The sequence below is a fragment of the Natator depressus genome, chromosome 18, assembly GCF_965152275.1.
Source record: "Natator depressus isolate rNatDep1 chromosome 18, rNatDep2.hap1, whole genome shotgun sequence".
Classification (NCBI taxonomy): Eukaryota; Metazoa; Chordata; order Testudines; family Cheloniidae; genus Natator; species Natator depressus.
Window position 1 is genome coordinate 18,886,138 of NC_134251.1, and position 21,044 is coordinate 18,907,181.

General features: G+C 42.8%; 1 protein-coding gene across 8 annotated transcripts in view; it reads right to left on the reverse strand.

Moving 5' to 3' along the window:
* The window catches only part of MMEL1 (membrane metalloendopeptidase like 1), a 59,371-nt gene that overhangs the window by 10,481 nt on the left and 27,846 nt on the right, over nucleotides 1–21,044 (reverse strand). For 4 of the 8 annotated variants that reach the window (XM_074975375.1, XM_074975373.1, XM_074975374.1 and 1 more), the window contains 13 exons: nucleotides 20,330–20,410; nucleotides 18,416–18,511; nucleotides 16,866–16,984; nucleotides 16,046–16,111; nucleotides 13,859–13,993; nucleotides 11,914–12,003; nucleotides 8,001–8,137; nucleotides 7,316–7,409; nucleotides 5,762–5,890; nucleotides 4,917–5,015; nucleotides 3,641–3,724; nucleotides 3,215–3,318; nucleotides 200–258 (listed from right to left, as the gene is read on the reverse strand). In XM_074975375.1, coding sequence (XP_074831476.1) covers nucleotides 200–258; nucleotides 3,215–3,318; nucleotides 3,641–3,724; nucleotides 4,917–5,015; nucleotides 5,762–5,890; nucleotides 7,316–7,409; nucleotides 8,001–8,137; nucleotides 11,914–12,003; nucleotides 13,859–13,993; nucleotides 16,046–16,111; nucleotides 16,866–16,984; nucleotides 18,416–18,511; nucleotides 20,330–20,410 — 1,293 coding nt within the window. The remainder of the gene's footprint in view (nucleotides 1–199; nucleotides 259–3,214; nucleotides 3,319–3,640; nucleotides 3,725–4,916; nucleotides 5,016–5,761; nucleotides 5,891–7,315; nucleotides 7,410–8,000; nucleotides 8,138–11,913; nucleotides 12,004–13,858; nucleotides 13,994–16,045; nucleotides 16,112–16,865; nucleotides 16,985–18,415; nucleotides 18,512–20,329; nucleotides 20,411–21,044) is intronic. The other 4 variants (XM_074975377.1, XM_074975376.1, XM_074975379.1 and 1 more) reach the window with 2 other exon arrangements.

Sequence of the window (21,044 nt, forward strand, 5' to 3'; positions counted from 1 at the left end):
AAGTTGAAGTGAGTTGAATATTCATCAGCAAAACAAAGGCTCGAGCAGAACAGCCCATCCACCTCGCACTAGGGGTGCTACAAATGTTCAGTCTGGGCAGCATATGGGCAACCACCTGGCACCCCTAACATGCCCTGCTTCTCGCACCCACACATTATTCTTAAATTCCGCTGATCAGTCAAAATGGTTTGAAACCTACCTATCTGATTTTGGTTGGGGGAATAGAATGCGTTGACCACGGCAGCACCAATGATCCATCTAGAAAGAATAATACGTAAAGATATAGTCATTTTTATAAGCATTCTCTTTATTGAGTTAATCTCCTTCAGAAAGCACTGGTTGCATATAAAATGGGAGGGGTGGAAGAGAAGAAAGCAATTGGGAATGGTTCAGCAAAGACACTCAAACTGGAAAATGATAACGCTCTTTTGTTTATATGACAACTTTCAGCCTAAAGGATCCCAAATCAAAGCCAGGTGTCATTTTGCTCGCTATTGCTAAGCAGCCACCTCTGGGGTGGAAAGTGGTAGTTGTTTAACAGTTCATAATACTGCAATTTAACAGTTTAAGACAGGAAATGAAGAATACAACATCTAAATAAAAATGCAGAGGGGAAGTTTAGGGCAGCAGAATGCATTTACCTACACTGAAAACAGGGACAAAGTTTGTCTATTGAAAATGTTTAATTAGAATAGAGAGTAAGTCATTACAAATGTAGAACCAGGTATGTACTACCATCTATATTGTGAAACCAATTTTTCATAGTGAGTACTAATTTTGATAAGTAATTCCTGTTTGAAGTATTTCAGAGTGATTTTGGAATAGCTCCCAGTCCCTCCTCAGTCTATAATGAATGGCTACATCACAATATGGTTTCATAGCATCTCCCAGAGAGACCTCACTAAGTCATGACTAGCCAGGAGACTTGGAATAACAAACCTTCCCTTTTACTCTACAAAGGGACACTTCCAGGATGTGAACATAGGCATTCCGTCTGACTGTGATAAGTAGTTGATACGATGCTGAATAAGATATTAGTTATAAAATCTTCTTCAATTTGGGTCTTTAAACAATGAACTGTTAACGATCTAAACTGATAAATGGTTTTATGGCTTATTGGGAAAATCTTCCAAGCCTGCAAGGGGACTTCGCTGGAAGTCTACAAATCATACATGAAAAATGAAAGACATAACTCCACACACTACCAAATTACCACACAAAGAAGGCCTGAACCAAAGCTCATTAAGTCAGTGAAAAAAAGCTCCCTTCAAGTCCAATGGGCTTTTGATCAAATGATATGACCTTTCCATTGCTTAATATAGCCCATTTCCCAAAATACCAACCTATGAGTGATAGATACTGTAACCAACACAGGTTTTAGTAGGTATATTCTGCATATTAGATGAAAAGAAAATGGCTGCAGTGCAAGGCACTGACATCAGGGCACTTATTCCATATCTTAATCTGAACCGAATGGCTTTTGGCTGCACTATTCTAACGCAAAGTCCTTAAAATCATTGTTTATGAAAAGATCATGATTTTAGGCTTGAGCCTGCTTCCTTGGAAGTTTACAGCCAAGTTCCCACTGGCTTCAATAGAAGCAAGATCCTAGACCAAACCTTTGTTAACAGCATATTTTGTGTTATATAAATAGAGGTGTTAATCAAATGCATTTTGGAGTTGCTTCTGCCTTTCCTTTGTCCTGGGAACATCCTCCTGCAGCATGGAGGTCTACTAGCACGCAAACAACCAATCAGTTGTTGGCTTTTTTGCTGCTGCCCGTAACCAGCAAAACCACTCACGCTGAAGGCCAATGTTACGGGACGATGCTCCTTACCAACAGCAGCTTGCCTTGCCACCTGTAATGGATTTGGAGCTGCCTGTAATAGTTTATGAATGCTGTATGTTCTCTGTGTGTCTAATAGTTGTGAGGGGGGTTTACTCAATGCACGTATTGAATAGCAGGATGGTAAGGAAATGCACACCCAAAGCAGGGGTGAGGAGGAACCAGATATACCCTTCCCAGGAAATGCTTGGGAAACAATGCCTGGGCCATTCCCTTGGATGCTCTGGCTCTGTCCCACTGCGGCCCTCACCAGACTGGTTTTGGGCATCCAGGAGCTGATAGAACAAAGACTGTGGGCTGGATTCCTAGACAGGCCCTCAAGGACAAGGAGGGAGACCTGGGGGACCAAGGGGGAAGTTAGACTTACCGGGGTCCCCAAGAAGAGGATGGTTAGACTCTAGCTACATGTGTGTGGGCCTTTTACTGTTTTAAAATCCTTTTCTCTTATGTTATGCTTTGTTCTTGTCATCAAATAAACAATGCACCTGTTTTAAGGAAGGTTGTTTTGGGCCCCTTTATTCACGGCTGGTTCTAAGCTCTCAAAGGGGAGAATTGCAGGTACATGAACCCAGTGGTCTTGCAGGGGAAGCAGTCAATACACTGGAATGCTCGAGCTCGGGACCCAGTGCAAGAAGGGGGGAATTGTCGGACTTCACCTCAGAGAGGTAAAGGCCTGAGGCCTGACACTTGACGGGGTGGACTCAGAGAGGCCAGAGAAGGGCTTAGAGGTGCAGCTAGCCCTGTAGCCATGACACTGATTTCATAAAAATTACATTCTCAGCCTATTAAATTCATATTTCTAATAGTCGGGGTGAAAATGCTGATATTTAATTGTTTCATCCCCATAGCAATAAATTATCTTAATTAAAGATGGGTTTGAGCTTAAAAGTTCAGTTCTGGATCCAGATCTAAACATTTACAAAGCCCAGATGGGTTGGGAACTGGAGTTTGAAAGGCTATTTTAAGCCACATTTTTTATCTCCTTTCAGTTATTCATTTTCCAAGGTGCAAGCTGGCCCCTCCTCACTGCTCCCCTGCCAGGAAGATCAGTCACAGTGTTTGTGATAAGTCGGTCGATGGTAACATAATAGTGCGTAAAGTGGTTCTGTGAAGGATTAAACTGAGATTCCAAAAGATCTGAATGATCCCATGTAGCCACTCTTACGTACATTACCAGTAGAGGCAGACAAAGAGCTATTTGTTCAATTCTCACAGATGCCCCATTCTTAGACAACCACAAACAAAAGTATTCTTAATGATCTGAAATGAGTGGAGAAGGGCAGTGCCACCACTGTAGCGCCAGGGTGGTCCCGAACCATTATTCCAGGATTTAGGGTGCTTATATAGCCATGCAGTCTGGACACTCACGTATCTTGGTCAACTCTCTCTCGAAGTTTTTTCAAGCTCTTCTGGGCTCCAGCCCTCAGGTTTTCCAGGCTGTTTTCAAAATACTTGTGCTCACTGAAGTTTAACTGAAGAAATATAAATCCCAGCATATTATCAAGTTTCTTTTAATGGAGAATTTCCTTTAATCACCTTTAACATAGGATGTTGCTATGAAATATTTGTCCTGTAGTTATGCATTGTATAGAAACAGATGGCCAGCTCTTTCTTAAATAGGGAGGTGTCTGGGGGCAAGGACTGGGTCTTTGAATGCATTATACAGAATCTAGCACCATGGGGTCTTGGTCCTGATTGGGGCAACAGTAACACAGGCATTTAACCTTGTAAATAGCAATGCAATATGTTAACGCTTTTGTATTAACCCTGTTCAGGTACATGTCGCATACTTACATTTGCATATTCCTGATCCAGTTTTTCATTCTGATCTTCCAAAATGTAGTCTGGGTAGCCAATTTGTTCCTTAATTGCCATTGCCTACAAGAAAAGAAAGCCCACAATGGTCTCACAATAGTCAAAAAAAATCTGGATCGCTGCAGACAATGGATCAAATTCATTGCTGGTGTTGGTCCATTAGTTTCAGTGGAGTTACACCCTGGGTGAATTCAGCCTAGTCAATATTCATATGATGAGCCAACAAAGAGTGTATTTGATGTAAATATTGAGAATGTGTGCAAGAGTGGTTCAGGGGTGATGGCCTTGGGTACATGCATTTGGTGCACTTATATAGGGCTTCCTGAATTCAAAGGAAAGTGATGTCAGTGGGGACTGGAGTGGGATTCACTGATCATTTTAACGTTGAATCTCCATGGGACACATTCTATCCTCATTTGTGGCCTGGATCCAGGTTCCACTGAAGGGCCCTAAAAACCTTGATTCAATGCCCATGGATGATTTCCATTGACTTCAACAGCAATTGGCTCCAGATCCAATTCATGCAACACCACCAAAGTCAATAGTCTGACAAGATATGAAATTAACACAGGGTTCCTTCTGCTTCCTCATTCCATATGATCATATGGCTGCATCTGACTCCCTCAGAGAGAGCACCGGACGTGGGACTCTCTGCAGTGAAAATCCTCAAACGCCCCATTGCTGAAGAAGCACAGCCTTTTGCAATGAGAATTAGAGTGACCCAAATACTTTTTGAAAGGAGGCAACATTACTGAGAAGCAAGAATTTTTTTAATAGGCAAAAGTTTCCATTTGGGAAACATCTGAATACCTTCATATTGTGGAACAATGCATTGGCCGGATGGATTGGCTAGCATCAAAAAGGGTGCTCTTCATTGGATTCATACACGAGGAGAATTTAAGGAAACTTGGCCTAATCTTTTGGAAGTTTATTACTAATATATTTCTTTTGAATTGGTTTTACCAGTTTGGCTCTTTTAGGTAACTCGTAGTTTGTCTGCGTTTCTTTGGCTTACCACTTTGATGTGATATATTACATTAGATTCTATTATAGTTGGGAAATAAAAAATGTTGAAAGCTAAATAAATAAAGGGTCAAAGGCAATATCCGGGAGAAAATTATGGGTGACGGTGAAAGTGGATTTTTATTTCTCTCTCTCTCCCTTTTTTTAAGGGATGAAAAATAAGTCTTGCAAAATTTGACACAATCTCCTGATATTCCCGCACAGGATATTGAGGTTTTTTGTTATTTCTGACCTTCTCGCGAGCTTTCTCTTTTGACGTTTTGTCCATCCACTGTAATTCATCGAGTGTCTCAATGAACGCTTCCCGGATTTTGCCTATTAAGTCTCGGACCTAAAATAGAGACAAGCAAGAAATTCACCATTGACATGCTATTTTTTCTTCTAGAGAGATAGCAGGCTCCTAATGAAGAATAATCTCCTCAAATGCTTCGTGATAGCACATAGCGCTCCACATTTAAATATACATCATAAATGAGTTCCCTGTGTCTGCTACCTTCTGGCTGATTAGCATAGTTCCCAAGACTCGGTTATGTGTGTCTCCTGACTTGGCTGGACTGTGGGAGACATAAACTGGAGGAGCTGAAAGGCAGGCAAGAGATAGGCATCATGCTCAGCAGCTAACCATACTGGGATACCATTGGGAGGCAAAGCATGTGGAAGATCACAAATCACATAGCTTGACCCATCTGAGCAGTCTGGCCTAGTGGATAATGTACTAGACCGGAACACTGGCACTCGGGACTGTTCTCAGCTTTAGCACTGGCCTGCTGGGGGACCGTCTTCAGTATTTCCCAACAAAACAAAGAGAGGATCTGGGGCCTGCTGGTATTCTGTCAGGAAGTGGCTGACTATCTGCACAAGGTGAAATCCCTCTCAGAAGAGAGAGCCCCATAACTTCTGCCTCAGGAACAATGAAACTCCAATGCTGTCTGTCGCCCCTGAGTTATGTAAAAGCTCTGCACTATTTACATATTTAACAGATATTAGGCCATAGGTTTGGGGTGGGAGTGGAGGCGGGGGATGAGGGGATCCATGGGAATTGTGGGCTTATGATAGCATGAAAGGTAAACTACATACCATCTTCTTGCTCTCACCAGCAAATGTCTCCCTGACATACAGAGCTCCCACCACGTTCTCCATGTTGTTGTTGACGTAACTCACGCATTCCCGCCAACGGGCCTCTTCCAGTGTTGTCCCATAAAGTGCCTGGAAGAGAAATGCTGGGGAATCAATTCTGCCTACGTACCTTCCCCTCAGCCCCACTCCAAGTTGTTAAAGGGCAAGAGGGCTAATCAAAGAGAGAGGCCCAGCCCAAAGAGAGGTTCAGCTTCTGTCCCTTCACACGTTAGCTTTATTTCTTTGGAAGCTCTGGTCTTCCTTCCATTGATCCGCTGTGCACAGGATACTATTAGGAGGTGGTATGGGTACAGTTCAATTTCTGTCCCACCACGCTGTCATTCCGTGGCTTATCTGTCTCTCCATCTATCTGTCTCCCTAAGGAATTTCTGCAGTGCCCCTCACCTTGGTAGCTAAGCATGATACCCACCCCTGTTCATCCATGTGTTGGCTTTACCAGCAGTTCTTAACCAGGGGTCAGGGACCATGAGCAGGTTTTAGGGGCTCGGCCAAGAAGGTTGGCATTAAACTTGCTGGGGCCCAGGGCAGAAAAGCCAACGTCCGCCATGTGGGGCTGAAGCCTGGAGCTGAAGCCAAAACCTACGCAACTTAGCTTCACGGGGCCCCTTGTGGCATGTGCTACCTCCTAACCCCAGACCTGGCCTTCATATGCAGAAATGCCTGTTGTTGTGGAAAGGTGGGCTATGGAGTTTTTATACATGCTGGGGGGATCTCAGAAAGTAAAAGGTTGAGAACCCCTGGGCTTCACAATATACAGGAGGTGAAGGCATCTCAGGGAGAGTTCCTGCCCTCCCGCAATCGTGGTTCAAACAAATGGTCTGTTGGAAGAGTTGTCACTAGTGATGGGCTAATGTCAAATGGGTTGGAGGATATGTATCCAAGAAAGGTCTATCTGGAAGCCCTGAGCCTATGGAGTTCAGATTGACCCAGAGTTTCCCATGGTATTTTGAATGTCCATAAAAGGCTCATTTCAGTTCCCATCTTGAGTCTAATACTAAAGTTGGTGTTTAGTTTATCTGAGCTGGTTCTCTTATTCCTAGTGATGTGATGGGATTTGTATGTTGGCCCATCCCCACACGTAGGTCCAAGGAGATGCAGGACCCATTTCCCAGTGGGGCTGAAAGAAACTGAAACATCTTAATTGTTCATTCAGCTTCGCTTTTTACTTTTCATGTCTAGGCATCCAGCTGCAACCTTAACTCAAAAAAGAACAGACCTAGATGACAACACTAGGGATGGGCCTGCCCCTGAACTCCAGATATTAACATCTCCAGACTCTGGGGGTGTTTGGATCTGAGTTTAAACTTCACACACTGAGCCAACATTTCACTCAAAGCAGAGGTTAGAATGTTGATTTGGTTAAAGTTCATTGTGCAGATATGGACTGGCTGCCCCATGTCTAGGATCATGATGTCCTGATGCTGACGGGTTCAAGGCCACTAATGCAGAATGATGTCACAGCTGAATGGACTCTTTGGGAGGGGAGGGGGTTACCTTTCGGTAGTTGGCCCGGGCGTCCTTGAAACGCCGACTCAAGCTGCTGACCCTGTCAACCACCAGTCGCCAGACTAGGTAGTTCTGGATGGTGCTGTGGGTAGAAAGCAAAGCGGAGTTTAATGTCGTGCGATGGGCCACTCTAATGCAGATAGTCAAAGGGCAAGCTTAATCTGAATGCAGAGGACAGGGCTAGCAATGGCTGCCAAGTTTCTTGCAACACCTATGGGGACCATGGGGTCTGCTTTTATTTAGCACAGCTGACTAACTGCAGTAGCATCCAGAGCACACAACATGCATAGAGGAGCCAGACCATCGGTATCACTCCACACAGCCCCATTCCCTGGTTCTCTTTGGGGACTAAGTTTCTAATTTCCACCTATTTCTCCTTTTAGAATGTAACGTGAGCTAAACCACACCCTCTTGTTTCTTTTCTATGACAATTAGAGGCTGAGACCCTCCCACACTTCAATGAATGTTGCCTTCCACCACCCCTGTAAGGTTGTTATCCCTAATTTATAGCATGGAGTACCCAGAAATGTGACATAATTTCACATTTCACATGCCAGGGAGTCTGTGGCATAGCCAGAAAAACCCCCCTCCTTATTCCCACTTTGGCCCATTTGGCGCCTGATGGCGCCCCATCTCTTCTACCTTAGCCCCAGTTCTTTCCCAGGACCTTTACCTTGCTGAGTAGTTGGAGATAATCGCTTTGAGCTCCTGCAGGTAGGGCGCGCCGTACACAACTACTTCCTCATCCAGGTGGATCTGAATGTTTACTGAAGACATGATGCCTTGGATGAAGAGAGTCCAGTTAAACTCCTGTGAGGGCAGAGAGAGGCAGACACACCAATGCCAAGCTTTTCTTTATACCTATTACAATGGAATCCTGTCTCCTCTCACTGAGTTATCTCGGACTGGACGCTCTGGGGCTAGCAGCAGGCCATATTCAATAGAGAGGCCTCCTGCCTATAGAACTGTCGCCTTACTTGTCCATCAACACTAAGGGTCCTACTGTAACTTGTGTTGTAATATTTGTAAATAGCGCCTACTCGCCCTGGCTGTAGAAGACAGAAAGTCTCTTAGGTATCGGTGGAACCAAAAGCAAGAGCCGGTCATATTTTATTGCCTTATATATAGATACAGATTTTTTAAATGTGCCCTAAGCATGCATCTGATCCCTTTGCTTCTTGAAGTGTGGATCCAACCTGCCCTGCTAGAGCTGGGATCTTTCCTCCTGCTCCGGTTGCAAAATATGCTCCTCCGTTCAGTCTGCAGAATAGGAAAATCTGGACCGTGATGTTGCCCTACCTCCAAGATAATTCAGTCACAGAGGAAGTGTTGTTGGAGCCATTGAACATTGTAACCGGCTAGGAAAGAGATCAATGGCATGCAGTGCAAGACAGGCATGAGGAAAAGTGCCAGAACTTAATGTCATGCGAGAGGCCTCTGTTGTTGGTGAGTCAGAGACAGACAAGGAAGCAGCACCAGTTTAAAAAAAAAAAATCCGTTTGTGGCACCAACCAGATGGGATGAGGCTGGAGCATTGAAGACAGGTCTACAGTGGAGATCGGCGCTATCAAAGCGGTACTGAGGGCACCCCATCATGACGGAAGCAGGCCACTCCGATCCACCCAATAGAGAGCTCTGTGGAGGCGAGGCTATCCCCACTTCCAGAAGGAGGACAAAGGCAGTACCCGCAACTGTTGTGTTCAGGGTGGGGGTGAAGAGCACTGCAAGTCTGGATGGATGTCATCTCAGCAGGAGGCCCCAAAATAGTGGGCCAGAGGGGAAACTATATCCCTGTCACTCCAAAGGGCCTTGCGTGACCGACCAGCATCAAAGGTCCCACAGACAGACAGTCATCAAAAATAAACAGGGAAATGGGAAAGCCAGGGGACTTATAGACATAGGCATGGTAAAGACTGGTATAGATAAACTTGAACAGAGGAATGGTAACTGTGAGTATAATTGTAATATTGAAAGGAGAGCAGGTAGTTTTCACTGATGCCAAAGCAGCAACGCTAAGCTCACTAACAGTGGGGGTAAAAGTAGGGTTGGTGTATTCTGAATGGGGTTAAAGTAGCAGCTTTGTGGGACATGGGCATGCATAGTGCCACACCAGTGGGTGAAGGCAAATCTTCTCTGTGACCCAGGAAGTGAACTCATGGAATTGCCGGAAAAAGATGAAAGCCTGAGGCTCACAGCTTCTTATGGCACCCCTGTTTCCTATGGGGTGGGTGGGTTGAAATACACTTTCAGCTGCTAGACGGTGGGAAAGTACCGACAGTGTCCTGCTGGTCACAACTCGCAAGGTGGCGAGTTCTGTCATTGGACAAAGGGGCCAGATGACACAGGTCGCCAGCCTTCCAGAGTCATTTGTGAATGGCTTTTCCCCATGTTCAGCAGAAAAAACATGAATGCGTTGGCACAGTTTCTAAAGGCCACAAAGTCCCAGTAATAGCCCTGCCATTCATGTTACATACAGAGGCACCTTCTGATAGATTGGGAGCTGTGTTGTATCAGCAACAGGAGGGCAAAGTACGGTGGTCGCTATGGCTCTAGGACCCTTTCTCCTGTAGAAAAAAAGATACAATTTACACTCTGGGAAAGTGGAGTTCCTGGCTCCAAAATGGGCAATTTATATTAGGCACCATCCTTCACTGTTTACACAGATAATAATAACCCATTGACACATGTACTGACATCAGCCAGATTGAATGCCACTGGACAGCGATGGGTAGCTGACTTGGCTGACTTTAGTTTCAATATCCGATACCAGTCTGAACATCTAATATTGATGCTGATATTTTTGTCCTGTATGCGCTTCATTTGGGCATAGGAGTTTCTCAGTCATTACAAGATAAGTTTGTGATGCAAATCAAACGGATGACCCCAAAAGTCTCAGTCCCTAAGTAGTAAAGGATGTGTTCATGTTGGAACCAAATAAAAGCTTTGCAATCAAGCAAGACTTACCTGTGGTGCTCAAAATGTCAGGACGACATTTAATGTTGCCAGGGGTGTGTAAGGTATACAGCTAACAAACTGCACCGTGGCACAAAAGGGGGCAAACTTTTTGGTTAATTCTCCCCTGCATTCCCCAGAGGCAGTAATTTTCAGGCACTCCCTGCCCTTGCTGGCTGAGGTTGCTGTTGTATGGAGGGGGACAGGTTGTTTTTGGAGCCCCCTCCCCCCCTTTTTTTTTTGCACAGACCCCTGAGTCTGCTCCAAGTGTGAGCTGTATGTCTGTAATGACTGAGCTAATAAAAAACCCTGTGTTTTTGAAGGACAGAGTCTGCATTTTGAAGCTTGTTACACACAAACCTTTCCTACCTTCGGCTAGACAAAGTCTTTGGTTGGAATTTTTTTTTGACAGATACTGAATTTGCCACGACACGGAACCCATAAAGCCTGTGATTATGGTATCATATTGAATGCCAGGAAGAAAAAAACAAACTGTAAAGACATACAACATCCAATATACATCGACATCCTACTTTATTTACCCTTCCAGACCCACTTTGGCCTGCACAACAGCTGGGGAGCAACTAGACTTCATTTACTTTCTATTTTGCTACTGCCGCAGAACACCATGCCAAGTCCTCCTCCTGGTTATATTTTCCCACACGGTTCCCAATTAAAATGGGGGTGTAAGATTTTTTTACATGGTGGTAAAGTCTATCATTTTAGTCCCATCCTGCCCTCTGTCTGTAAAAAAATATATATCACAGACGGTAGGAGACCCTGCCCTTTGGGGAAATTCTAACCTGAAATTTGATAGTGTTTTGGATTCCCATCAAATTCAGTCGAGTAGTGATGGTGAAAGAATAGACATTATTTTTCCCACTACCTTGGCTAGAATTGCTACTGTGCTATTCATCAATAGATACATATATCACTTGCATATCTGTGCTAAAACCTACTTAAAATAATATTAAACCCATGGAAGGATGGATATTTAGTTAAGGATTTCCCACTACTTTTGTCGTGTCAAGGCATTGCAAGTCAAAATGCAGACTGGATTAGTAATTGTTTAGTTGGGGGCTTGTGAGCTGTAGACATCCTTCTATACAAAGTGAAGAAGTCACTCAGTAATTTGACCTCTTTGTGCCACTAAAAGTTTAAATATGGCTGGGAGAAAGGAAACTCAAACTTATTCTTGGGACAACTTGTGGTCACAATTGTTTGTGGCATCTGCAGACTTCTGCAATGATTTTTATGGGGATACTTCCATGCTAAAAGAGATGAATGACTCATTAAAAGTTTTACTAAATGATTATTCTAGCTCTGAACAAACCATGTTTTACATCTGTTTCTTCTGTGCATAGAACTAAAGGACTTTAAACCACTCTTTTTGGACTGGAGTTGGCGTATTTATGATCCTGCGTGGTTCAGAGATTTAAGGTCTGGCAAATGCTTCAATTGTGGCTTTATTTAAAAGGAAAATGCCTTAAAAATCTCTTAGCTTTACATTAAGAAGAGGCATCACTTTGAATCCCTTTTGTTTGGCAGGTATAAAGAGTCTGCAAAGCTGTTTTTTCCATTGACTAGACAGTGGGGGAAGCTGGAAGCCATAGGAGTCTTATCAAAACACTTACATTCAATGCAAACTTTTCCTGGAGCTCTCTTAGGGTCATTTTGTTGTATAATAAGGTCACGTCATGCCTTTCTTCTGCAGGAGCAGTAGCCTGTGGACATTCATATATTATCTTCCGATTTGACTGACAAGAATTTCAACAGCTGGAATCACACAAATGCAGGGGCATGCTCTCTTGCACGCGCGTGTGCATGCACGCACACACACACACACACTCTCTCTCTCTCTCACTCTCTTAATTGCTCCTTAAAATATATTCAGTGTTTTTAGAAAGAGAAAACTCCTCGAGTCTCACACTGGGTTTTCTGCATTTCAGTTTATCAGTTAACATCCCAGTTGATAGCTCAGGATAGTGAGTACGAGACCATTGTGTTATTTCAGTAATATGATGGCCAAGAAAATCCCTCCAGAACCTGAATGGAAAACTGCAGCAGCAAGATGAAACTTCAGTGTGAAAATCCCAGCACTGGCAAACTGAAGTCTGTGGGTTCTCTTCTGCTCTCAGTTTAAAAAAAAAAGCAAATAGGTAAAGTCGGGATATCTATAAATAAGGGAAAATTTACACTCCATGCAGTGCTGTTTTTTGGGCAGATTACTAATCTGATCTAACTGTGGTTGGGATTTTTGGGAAATGCAACCAGTCTACGTCTCTGCTGAACTTTATGTCCACCTCTATCTGCCTTGTACCTAAAATGCATTTATTAGTCTCTACTTGTCTAGTCACTTGTTTGCTGACACAGCAGATTAGAATAACTAAACTCATCTTATATAGGTTTCAGAGTAGTAGCCGTGTTAGTCTGTATTCGCAAAAAGAAAAGGAGGACTTGTGGCACTGTAGAGACTAACCAATTTATTTGAGCATAAGCTTTCGTGAGCTACAGCTCCCTTCATGGGATGCATTCATCTTAGATAAACGTAAGAAATAAACTTCAGCTACACAAAAAAGTTGCAAGCACCTTAGCCAACCTGTGTATGACCTGGATATTAACGGGATACAGAATCTGTGCTACATCCCCAATTTTTTGTGTCCTATTCAACATGGCAAAACAGAGATCCTACCATAAAAGAGAACATGAAAAATAAAGATGTATTTTTTTATAATCGTAAACCATTTTTTAAATACTCAACAAATCCAGATTTTTCACATTTTTGAACCTTCATTGCTTGTGTACTTTTGAAAAGTTTTGCCATGTATAAATGCTAATAATTATAAAGCTTAATTAAACTATAGCATATGCGTATATATATATATATAATTTCTTTGATTATTTTGGCAATATGGCTTTGAACTGCTAGAATATTTAGTGATGGTTAGACACGTTATTCCACATCCCGTGATATTGAAAAGTCATTCGACCTAGGTAAAAATGTGTTCTTGCAGTAAATTATTCAGCCATTAGAAGTCTCTAGGTTCAATACAGAGATCCACACAGGCTGTGGTCCCTGTTACACAACAGAGACAGAGTTGGAACTTAAACTATGTGGAAGTTTGTCAGTAGTGGTAGGTCTCTTAAAAAAATAAATGCCTTTCAAGATGCTGCAGCACTTTAAAAGCACCGCAAGAGCCCTAGATCTGGCCAGGGGAGAATTCCCCCTTGTGTAGGTTTTACAAAAGACCGTTTATGTTGCCTTGCAAGCCCCCGCTGCAAGTCCCAGCATAGGGGGCATGGCGGGGGGCAGAAGGAAACACGGCCATCGTCAGCACCACCATGACCATTCTGGATCGTGCTACTGAACAATTCACGGACGCTGCTTCAATTTAGCCCATAATCCTGGTTTAACAAAACACCTTTGCCCTGCCTCCCGGTGGGCTGTGAGTTTTATGTTATGCCTCATAGAGGTGCAGCACAAAAATCTCAGCTTCTCCTGTTCAAGAGAAGCTCTGATTCCACAGATCATGACAACCTATCACTCTTTCTCAATCTCCCATAATCTCCCATACTCACGTGTGCAATCTCAGTTTCAAGCTTCATAACCTTTGCCATTTCTTTTTGGACAAAATTGTCGTCTTTTGCCATATTCTTGTCTTCTCTGATCATTTTGGCAATGGTGATCATATATTGCAGGTAGGCTTCCCGCACCTAAACACACATGAAAGGATACCTTGTATGTCTGTGTAATTTTTATAAGGTTAATTATCTACATTTTCTCCACTTATCAAGGCAATCTTATCCAGAAATTCAGGTTTATAATAGCATCAGTATGAGAGATTTTCTGTGGTGTATCTTGTTGAGGGAGTTCTAGGGAAATCAGCAGATGCGCCAAGAATGAACCATAGGGCTAAATAAAAAGAAGTCATTGAACCAAGCCCCTAGATCTTAACAACCCTGAACGTTGGCAAAATTTGGTTCCCAAGCCAAGCATTGCAGCTCAGACTGTGCCCTTGTCTTTTCAATGCAAACTTCTCTCGCCCATGTAGCTTGTCTTTTTTCTATTGTTATTATCATACAGTAGCACGGAGACGCCTCTCCCAAGAACGGGAGCCCATTGAGGTTGACTCACTTCAAATACTGTCATTTTATGTTAATTTTTGGATCACAGCTGTATTGCACTTGGTCTTCTGCCTCCATGGGCATGATGCATCATTTTCACTCTCCGCTCCCCTTCAAAAAAATTTGCTAACATGCAAATGAAACCTGCAGTAGGGGAGCTCACTTCCAACAGACAAGGCCCTGTCCGGCCTGCCCACTTCAAAACACCCTGGTGCCACTTCCAGTACAATTTTGTTTCCCTTTTAGATCAAATCCAGCCCTATGAAGTACTTGATTTGTTTTGCAGGTTCCACAGTATCTCTAAGAAGTTCTGTAGACGATTGCCTTCAACACATGCTCGATGGAGTCTGTGAATGTCAGAAGACTATTCTCGAAATAGTACCTCAAGAGTATTGAGCTAGTTCACATGCTGAATTCCATGGACAGAACAATATGGGACACAGGACATAGGAATCACAATTTGTTAAGGTGGCTGAGGTGAGGATGCCGGCAGATCTGCTGCCATCAAAATCTCACAGCTATGTAGTTTGGATGAAGAAAGCCTTGGAATTATATCTCACTACAGGCATGATCTTGAAGTCAACGGAAAGACACGCAGAGATATCAACAGGCTTTGGATCAGGCCCCTACTCCTGTAATACGCAACTGAGTCTGAAATGTTTGATCATTGTCTACATGGTTCCCCCTTCATTCACATTAGGAAATTCAATTTAATGCTTGGCTGCAAATCTACTCAGTTAGCATGAAATAATTACAAAAATAAAAAGAGCTTCTAAAGTATTTTCAGGCCTGAAATTGACAAATTATCTCTATCCATCTACATTTGCAGCGGCTCAGCCAGGCATTTACAAAGAAAAGCAAGCAAGAAGGAGAAAGTGAACAAATTTGATCTGTGCAGTGAAGGAAAGTGAAACAGTTTCAAAATAGTGTCTCCAAACGTTCATGTGGTTTTTGGAACTCACAGCAAAAAAATAAGGATCACCCAACACATACAGGGTCAGATTCTCATCAGCTGAGGATCTGGTCCATTCATCTTCCTTCTATTTCCTTCAAGTCAATCCTGATTTCATGAATGGAATTGTCTGTCTTGGGGGATATCTGAAACCTTCTACAGTTGGGGTTTATCAGAATGAATTTGCGGATTTGTATGAAATCCCCATATTGTAGAAATATGGGAATAAAAGAATTACCACATTGGATCAGACCTGCAGTCCATCTAGTCCAGTGTCCTGTCTCTGACAGTGGCTGGTACCAGATGTTTTTAGAGGATAGTATAAGAAACCCTGCAGTAGGCAGATGTGGGATAATCTGCCCCACATAAAGGTCTCATCCCTATCCCTAAAAATTAGAGATTGGTTTAAACCCTGAAACATGAGGTTTTATCTCCTTTCCAGTACTCTTTTTGTTAGCATTGACTATTGCAACTCTGGATAGTCTTGTTATTGATTTAAATGTCCAATCCATCTTCGAGTCTTGCTAAATTTTTGGCCTTAGTGACATCCTGTGGCAATGAGTTCCACAGTCTAACTGCGATTGTTGGAGAACATGAAGATTCAGCTATTTGTGGTTTGTAAAAGCCGTGTTCACCTGCACATGATTAGTGAAAGGCAATTTTTAGTAGCAAAGTTCAGGAGTACTTACTCTTTCGTAATTGCCACCATTAAAGTAGTAGTCTCTGGATGGCATTCCCAAACTGGGCTGGTCAATCTGAAGGAAATCAAATACATATCTGTAGTGAGTGATGAGCAGTGAGACTGGCTGGCAAGAAGGGGTCATTCAAGAGCAACGTGAAAAGCTGCGTGGACCACTGGAAGGACCATAGCACTGTGTTACATGATAAACCCACTATAGTAGCAAGCTTAGCCTATTATTCCTTGAAGCTGGAAGTGAGATGGAAGCCAGAACTACTACCTCCAATCCTCAGAGGTCCAAGCATGGGACTAAGATCTGACTCTTACTCTCTAGGGTAGTATCGGATGGATACTTATCCTTGGTTATAAGGCAAGATTTTTCAGTGACCATTGAGACCTCTGAAAGACCAAAATAAAGTAACCTGCCAGAGACGATGCTGCTCACTCCTGGGCTAGATTTCATTTGTAACAATAAAAGATATGAGACTAACGATATTCATAGTTATGTATGGACTAGTTATGTTTATTGGATATCTGCAGTAGAGTTTCATGCCATCTATTGAACCCTGCCAGGTAAGTCACTCTACAGTGGCCCAGTGGGTGTAAATCAGTATGGGATCTGCATCAAGATGTGTTTGATACTGTTTGGGGTACCATGAATAGATTTGTAGGGTTTTTTTTAATATGCACATTTTGCCCATGTTTGGAATGCCCACCAATACAAATCAGTGCTTATGGAAAGCATGTCTAAATGCAATGCAAATAGCGACCCATTGTGAATCTGGAGTATTGGGACTTATGGAGATGTAGTTCCCTATTATTTTTCTTACATAAATGATATATCTGCTGGAGTCCCGGTCATCGTTCCATACGAACATATCAATGAAGACTCGTTTGTTAAATCTGGAGTTCAGTGTGGAGAGTTTTTCTTCAATGCTCCAATTTGGCTCTGGGGGAAATAGGAGGAAAATATGCATTGTTTATTGATGTGCATCAAGAGTAATTAAGTTTCATATATTGTAAGCCTATTGCTTATGTAATTTAAAATCAGACTGGGCAGAGCACTTGAGAATATTTTGCAGGGAACAATCCTGCACTGGTTGGGAGTGGATGAACAAAGTGATCCCAGTGGGACTTCTCTATCTGTAACTGATTATTCATCATTCTTCTTCTTAGTGTAAGTGCTGGACAATTCTACCTTGCACAAAGCACACAGCCCCAAGAAAACCCAATTCTTGCTCCAAGCAGAATGTTTAGATATACAGACAAAACAGTTCAGATGCACAAGGCACTGATGTCCCTATGTTAGTGTATGGCCTGGGTTTTGCTGGATAGAAGTGAGACAGTTGCTCTAAGCTGCGGGTCAATGCTGGCAGGCTTTGTGGAAGAGATGAGTTTTAAGGAAGGACAAGAAAGACGAGGAGGGTGTTCACCTTGCACTTCCTGGATGGGAGGGTCTTGCAGGGGCAAGACGAAATAAAAGGAATGGGCATTTCTTCATTGCCAGTTTGAAGATTAGGAGTGGGATTTTCAAAAGCTACCAGTGTTGATGTAATTCTGCTTCCAGGGAAGCCAATCAGTGATGTAATCCATTGACTCCAATGGGAGCAGAGTTTGGCTAATGCTGAGTGCTTTTTAAACTCCCACACTGAGGTCTATAATCCATACATCACACCAGGCGCTAGTTATCTACCTGCCCAGGCATTTGAACATGCCCATCACCGTGGTATCCAAATAGACCTGTTCTTTTTTCATGTTTCTGATGATAGATCTTCTTTGTTTAATAAAAGGGAGGTTCATTTCTAACGGTCTATAGCATCTGTAAAGCAACTACCACTTTGGTAACTAAATGTCAAAAATACAAATATGTGCATGCAAAAAAGTATATGCAATTACACACCTATGCTACAAATCACCATATTGTTGCCTAGTTAGCCTGTGATGGTTCAAGACCTAATTATGATAGTTGCATACAAAAATATAGGAGCACAATTTTTGCATGGGTGTGTGCACCTTGGAAACTTGCATCTAAAAGTTGTAAAAACGCTGGGGTTTTTACTTTCAGATTTTGTGCCTGTCTTGAGGTTTTAAAATTGTTCACATTTTATCATTTAAAAGTTATCTGCCCTTTACCTGGATTATTTATTGCAAAAAAATTATCTGTGTCTATAAAACAGGGTTCTGAAATCTTTGATTGCAGGCATTAAATCAAGGCCTTCTTGTTTATGCAGATTGATGCATTCTAAATAATGTGTGAATGTCTCTCAGAACTTCGTTAAGGAAAGCCTCCTTGGAGATGTGATGCAATGACATCAGCCTCTTTAGGAAGATAAATTACCCTAACCTGACAACGTAGAGCTCTCTGAGCACACACTATTACCTTTGGTGATATTCCAATCTGCTGAAGCCACTGGCCAATCTCCAACCATAGCTAAAACCTCTAACAGGGGCAATGAATCTCGCTGCTCTATGAAGCCTGAGGAGGAAGAAAAGGAAATAAATGTAAAGTCCTGTTTTTGATTCACTAGAAACGAAGAAGAATGGATGAAAATTTAGACTGAACTAAGCAGCTGAAACTCTTGCAATAGGGGAGGCAGATTCTAAAAGTCCCCTATGAACCTGGATGGTGTTACGCATCGTGGTGTCATCTTTCAACTCCACTGGGCAGTAACCGTATCCTAACAAGAACTCACTGAACATGAAAGGTTCTGTTCACAGGGTGAAAGCGTTAGTGATTTGGGGGGTGTTTTGTGACTCATTCTGGGGTTCAGACAAACCCCAATCCTCGGGTGGGTTTTGACTTGTGAAACTGATGAATTCCATGCAAAGTTATTAGTGTAACTGTGACACCTATGAGAAGGGAGGGCAGGTGTCTGAAACCTCAGCCTGGTTTCTTGGGCCCCTGACTTGTTTTATAAGCTTATGCACTGCTTCAGTCCTCACCTTCGTAGAACATTATAATGCATGGGCAGTGAACACACAAAGATGGATGGAGACTGAGGCTAGTGTTTCTCTGTACAAATCAGAAGTTCTTATCCAAGGATAAAAGTTCTTCAGAATTACACAGAATTATACAGAATTATGACCAAGTAATTAACTGTGGGTGGATTTTCCACTCTGTGTCCCTTACAACATTACAGTATTGAGCCTGGTCCCTGAGTGAGGCCTGTCAGCACTCCCACAATATAAAATTAACTAATAATAAGATAGTATCACTATCATAAACTAGTGCTTTTGGCTGTTACTGCATAATTTTTCTAAGTGGTGTAGTATGCACACACACACACACACACAGTTGTTTATAACACATTGTGTATGTTCTGTAAATCCATACACATAATCTTCAAATTCTCTCCTACAAGCCGTTATCTGCCAATGAGGATAGACTAGACTTCTCAGGTAAAATGTAGGCATTGAAGAGCTTATATTTCATTGATCTTCAAAGACACTTAGGCTCCTAAATGCCTACTTTCTTTATGAACATGTGTTTGAGGTGCTTTAGAAATCATTACTCTGTGCCTTAATCACATTTTGTTCTGCTTGTAAATGACTTCATAAGCAAAGAAAGTTTCATTTAAAAAACCACATGGAGTTGCTAAGTGACGAGTTTAGTCACCCATTGTGTCGTTTATAAAACTCAAATAATTTAAAGCAAAGAAATAATATTTAGAAGCATCCTAAATCTTGCACTGTCCACATGTAACTCAAAGAAGGGTTTTGCTGGATTTTCTTCAGATGTTTTAGAAACATTCTCCTTTGCCTTCAGAACTACTAGAAGTTACTTGTTACTTTGATTACTAGAACAAAATCCTCATCATATAATGCTGCTTTCTGGCATTTAAGTTCCATCATTTTTGGAGAGTGGGAGTTCTGTAGCATTTGCCCAACAGTTGGTTTTGTAGATGACTCTTGGGGGACATGCTCCTTGAGCTGCCATTCCTGAATATACCAGGGACCTGACCCAATTCCTCCTGAAGCCAACAGGAAGACTTCCATTGACTTCAGTGTGGGACTTGTATTGGGTCTTAGGAGAACATGGGATAAGACTCATGACTGGATGTTTGTGTTCAGAAAGGCAGGCTCCTCATATAGAAGTGGCTAACCTATTACCTAATGTGCCATATCCCAGAATGCACATCCTAAAGCCTTGTGTGTGCGCTCAAGTCATCTTCCGGCAGAAAGGCACGTTTTTCAGGGGAGACCCTGAGAGAGAGAGATGTTGGTGGGAAGGTTTTGCCCGAAGGGTGGGTTTGTTACTTTCACAAGTATAGCAGCAGCAGAAGAGGAGACTTACTCTCATCCATGCAGGAAGTGTAAAGCATTTTAGCTTTCCGAAAGGCTTCTTGATCACCCTGCTCCGGAGCCTCCAGCAAACCTGGAGGGATGGAACCACTGCAGTGAGACGGTGCCCTGGGTAACCTTCCTCATCATCTGAATCAGTGCTAGTGCAGGAATGCCAGCAACAATCAGCACCCACTGGCTCCATTGGCCACGAAATCAGAGTGCTCTGTACTGGAACTATTGTACAGGAAGGGGGAGGTTGTGAAGGACACACACACACACAGCTTCTCCTACTCGCACTGAAGTCAATGTCACAACGCCAATCGATTTCAGTGGGACCGGAGCCGCCCTTGCAGTGTTTGTGCGTTGAGGGGCTGGAGGGGGAAGGCCTGGTCCAGAGATGGGGTATTGCAGGTACCAGGGCGTTCATTACTTAGCGTGTCACTGTGCCACATGTTGATTTTTATTTTTTACCCGACAGTTGCCAGCTGTTAACACCAATTACACAAACACAACCGTGGTATGTCCGTAATTGTGGTGTGGTGGCCGTTGGCAAAGGCTGGCTTTATCATGCCTACCTTTGGTGGGGGGGGGGGGGGAATGACATAAGTCAACTTTTCTTTATTTTAAAAAAAAACAGTGGTGGTGAGAAATCCCCCTGTCACCACCTCTGCACCCATCCCCCACTCAGATCGAGTGCTGGATGGGGCCTAGTCTGCGCGAGAGAC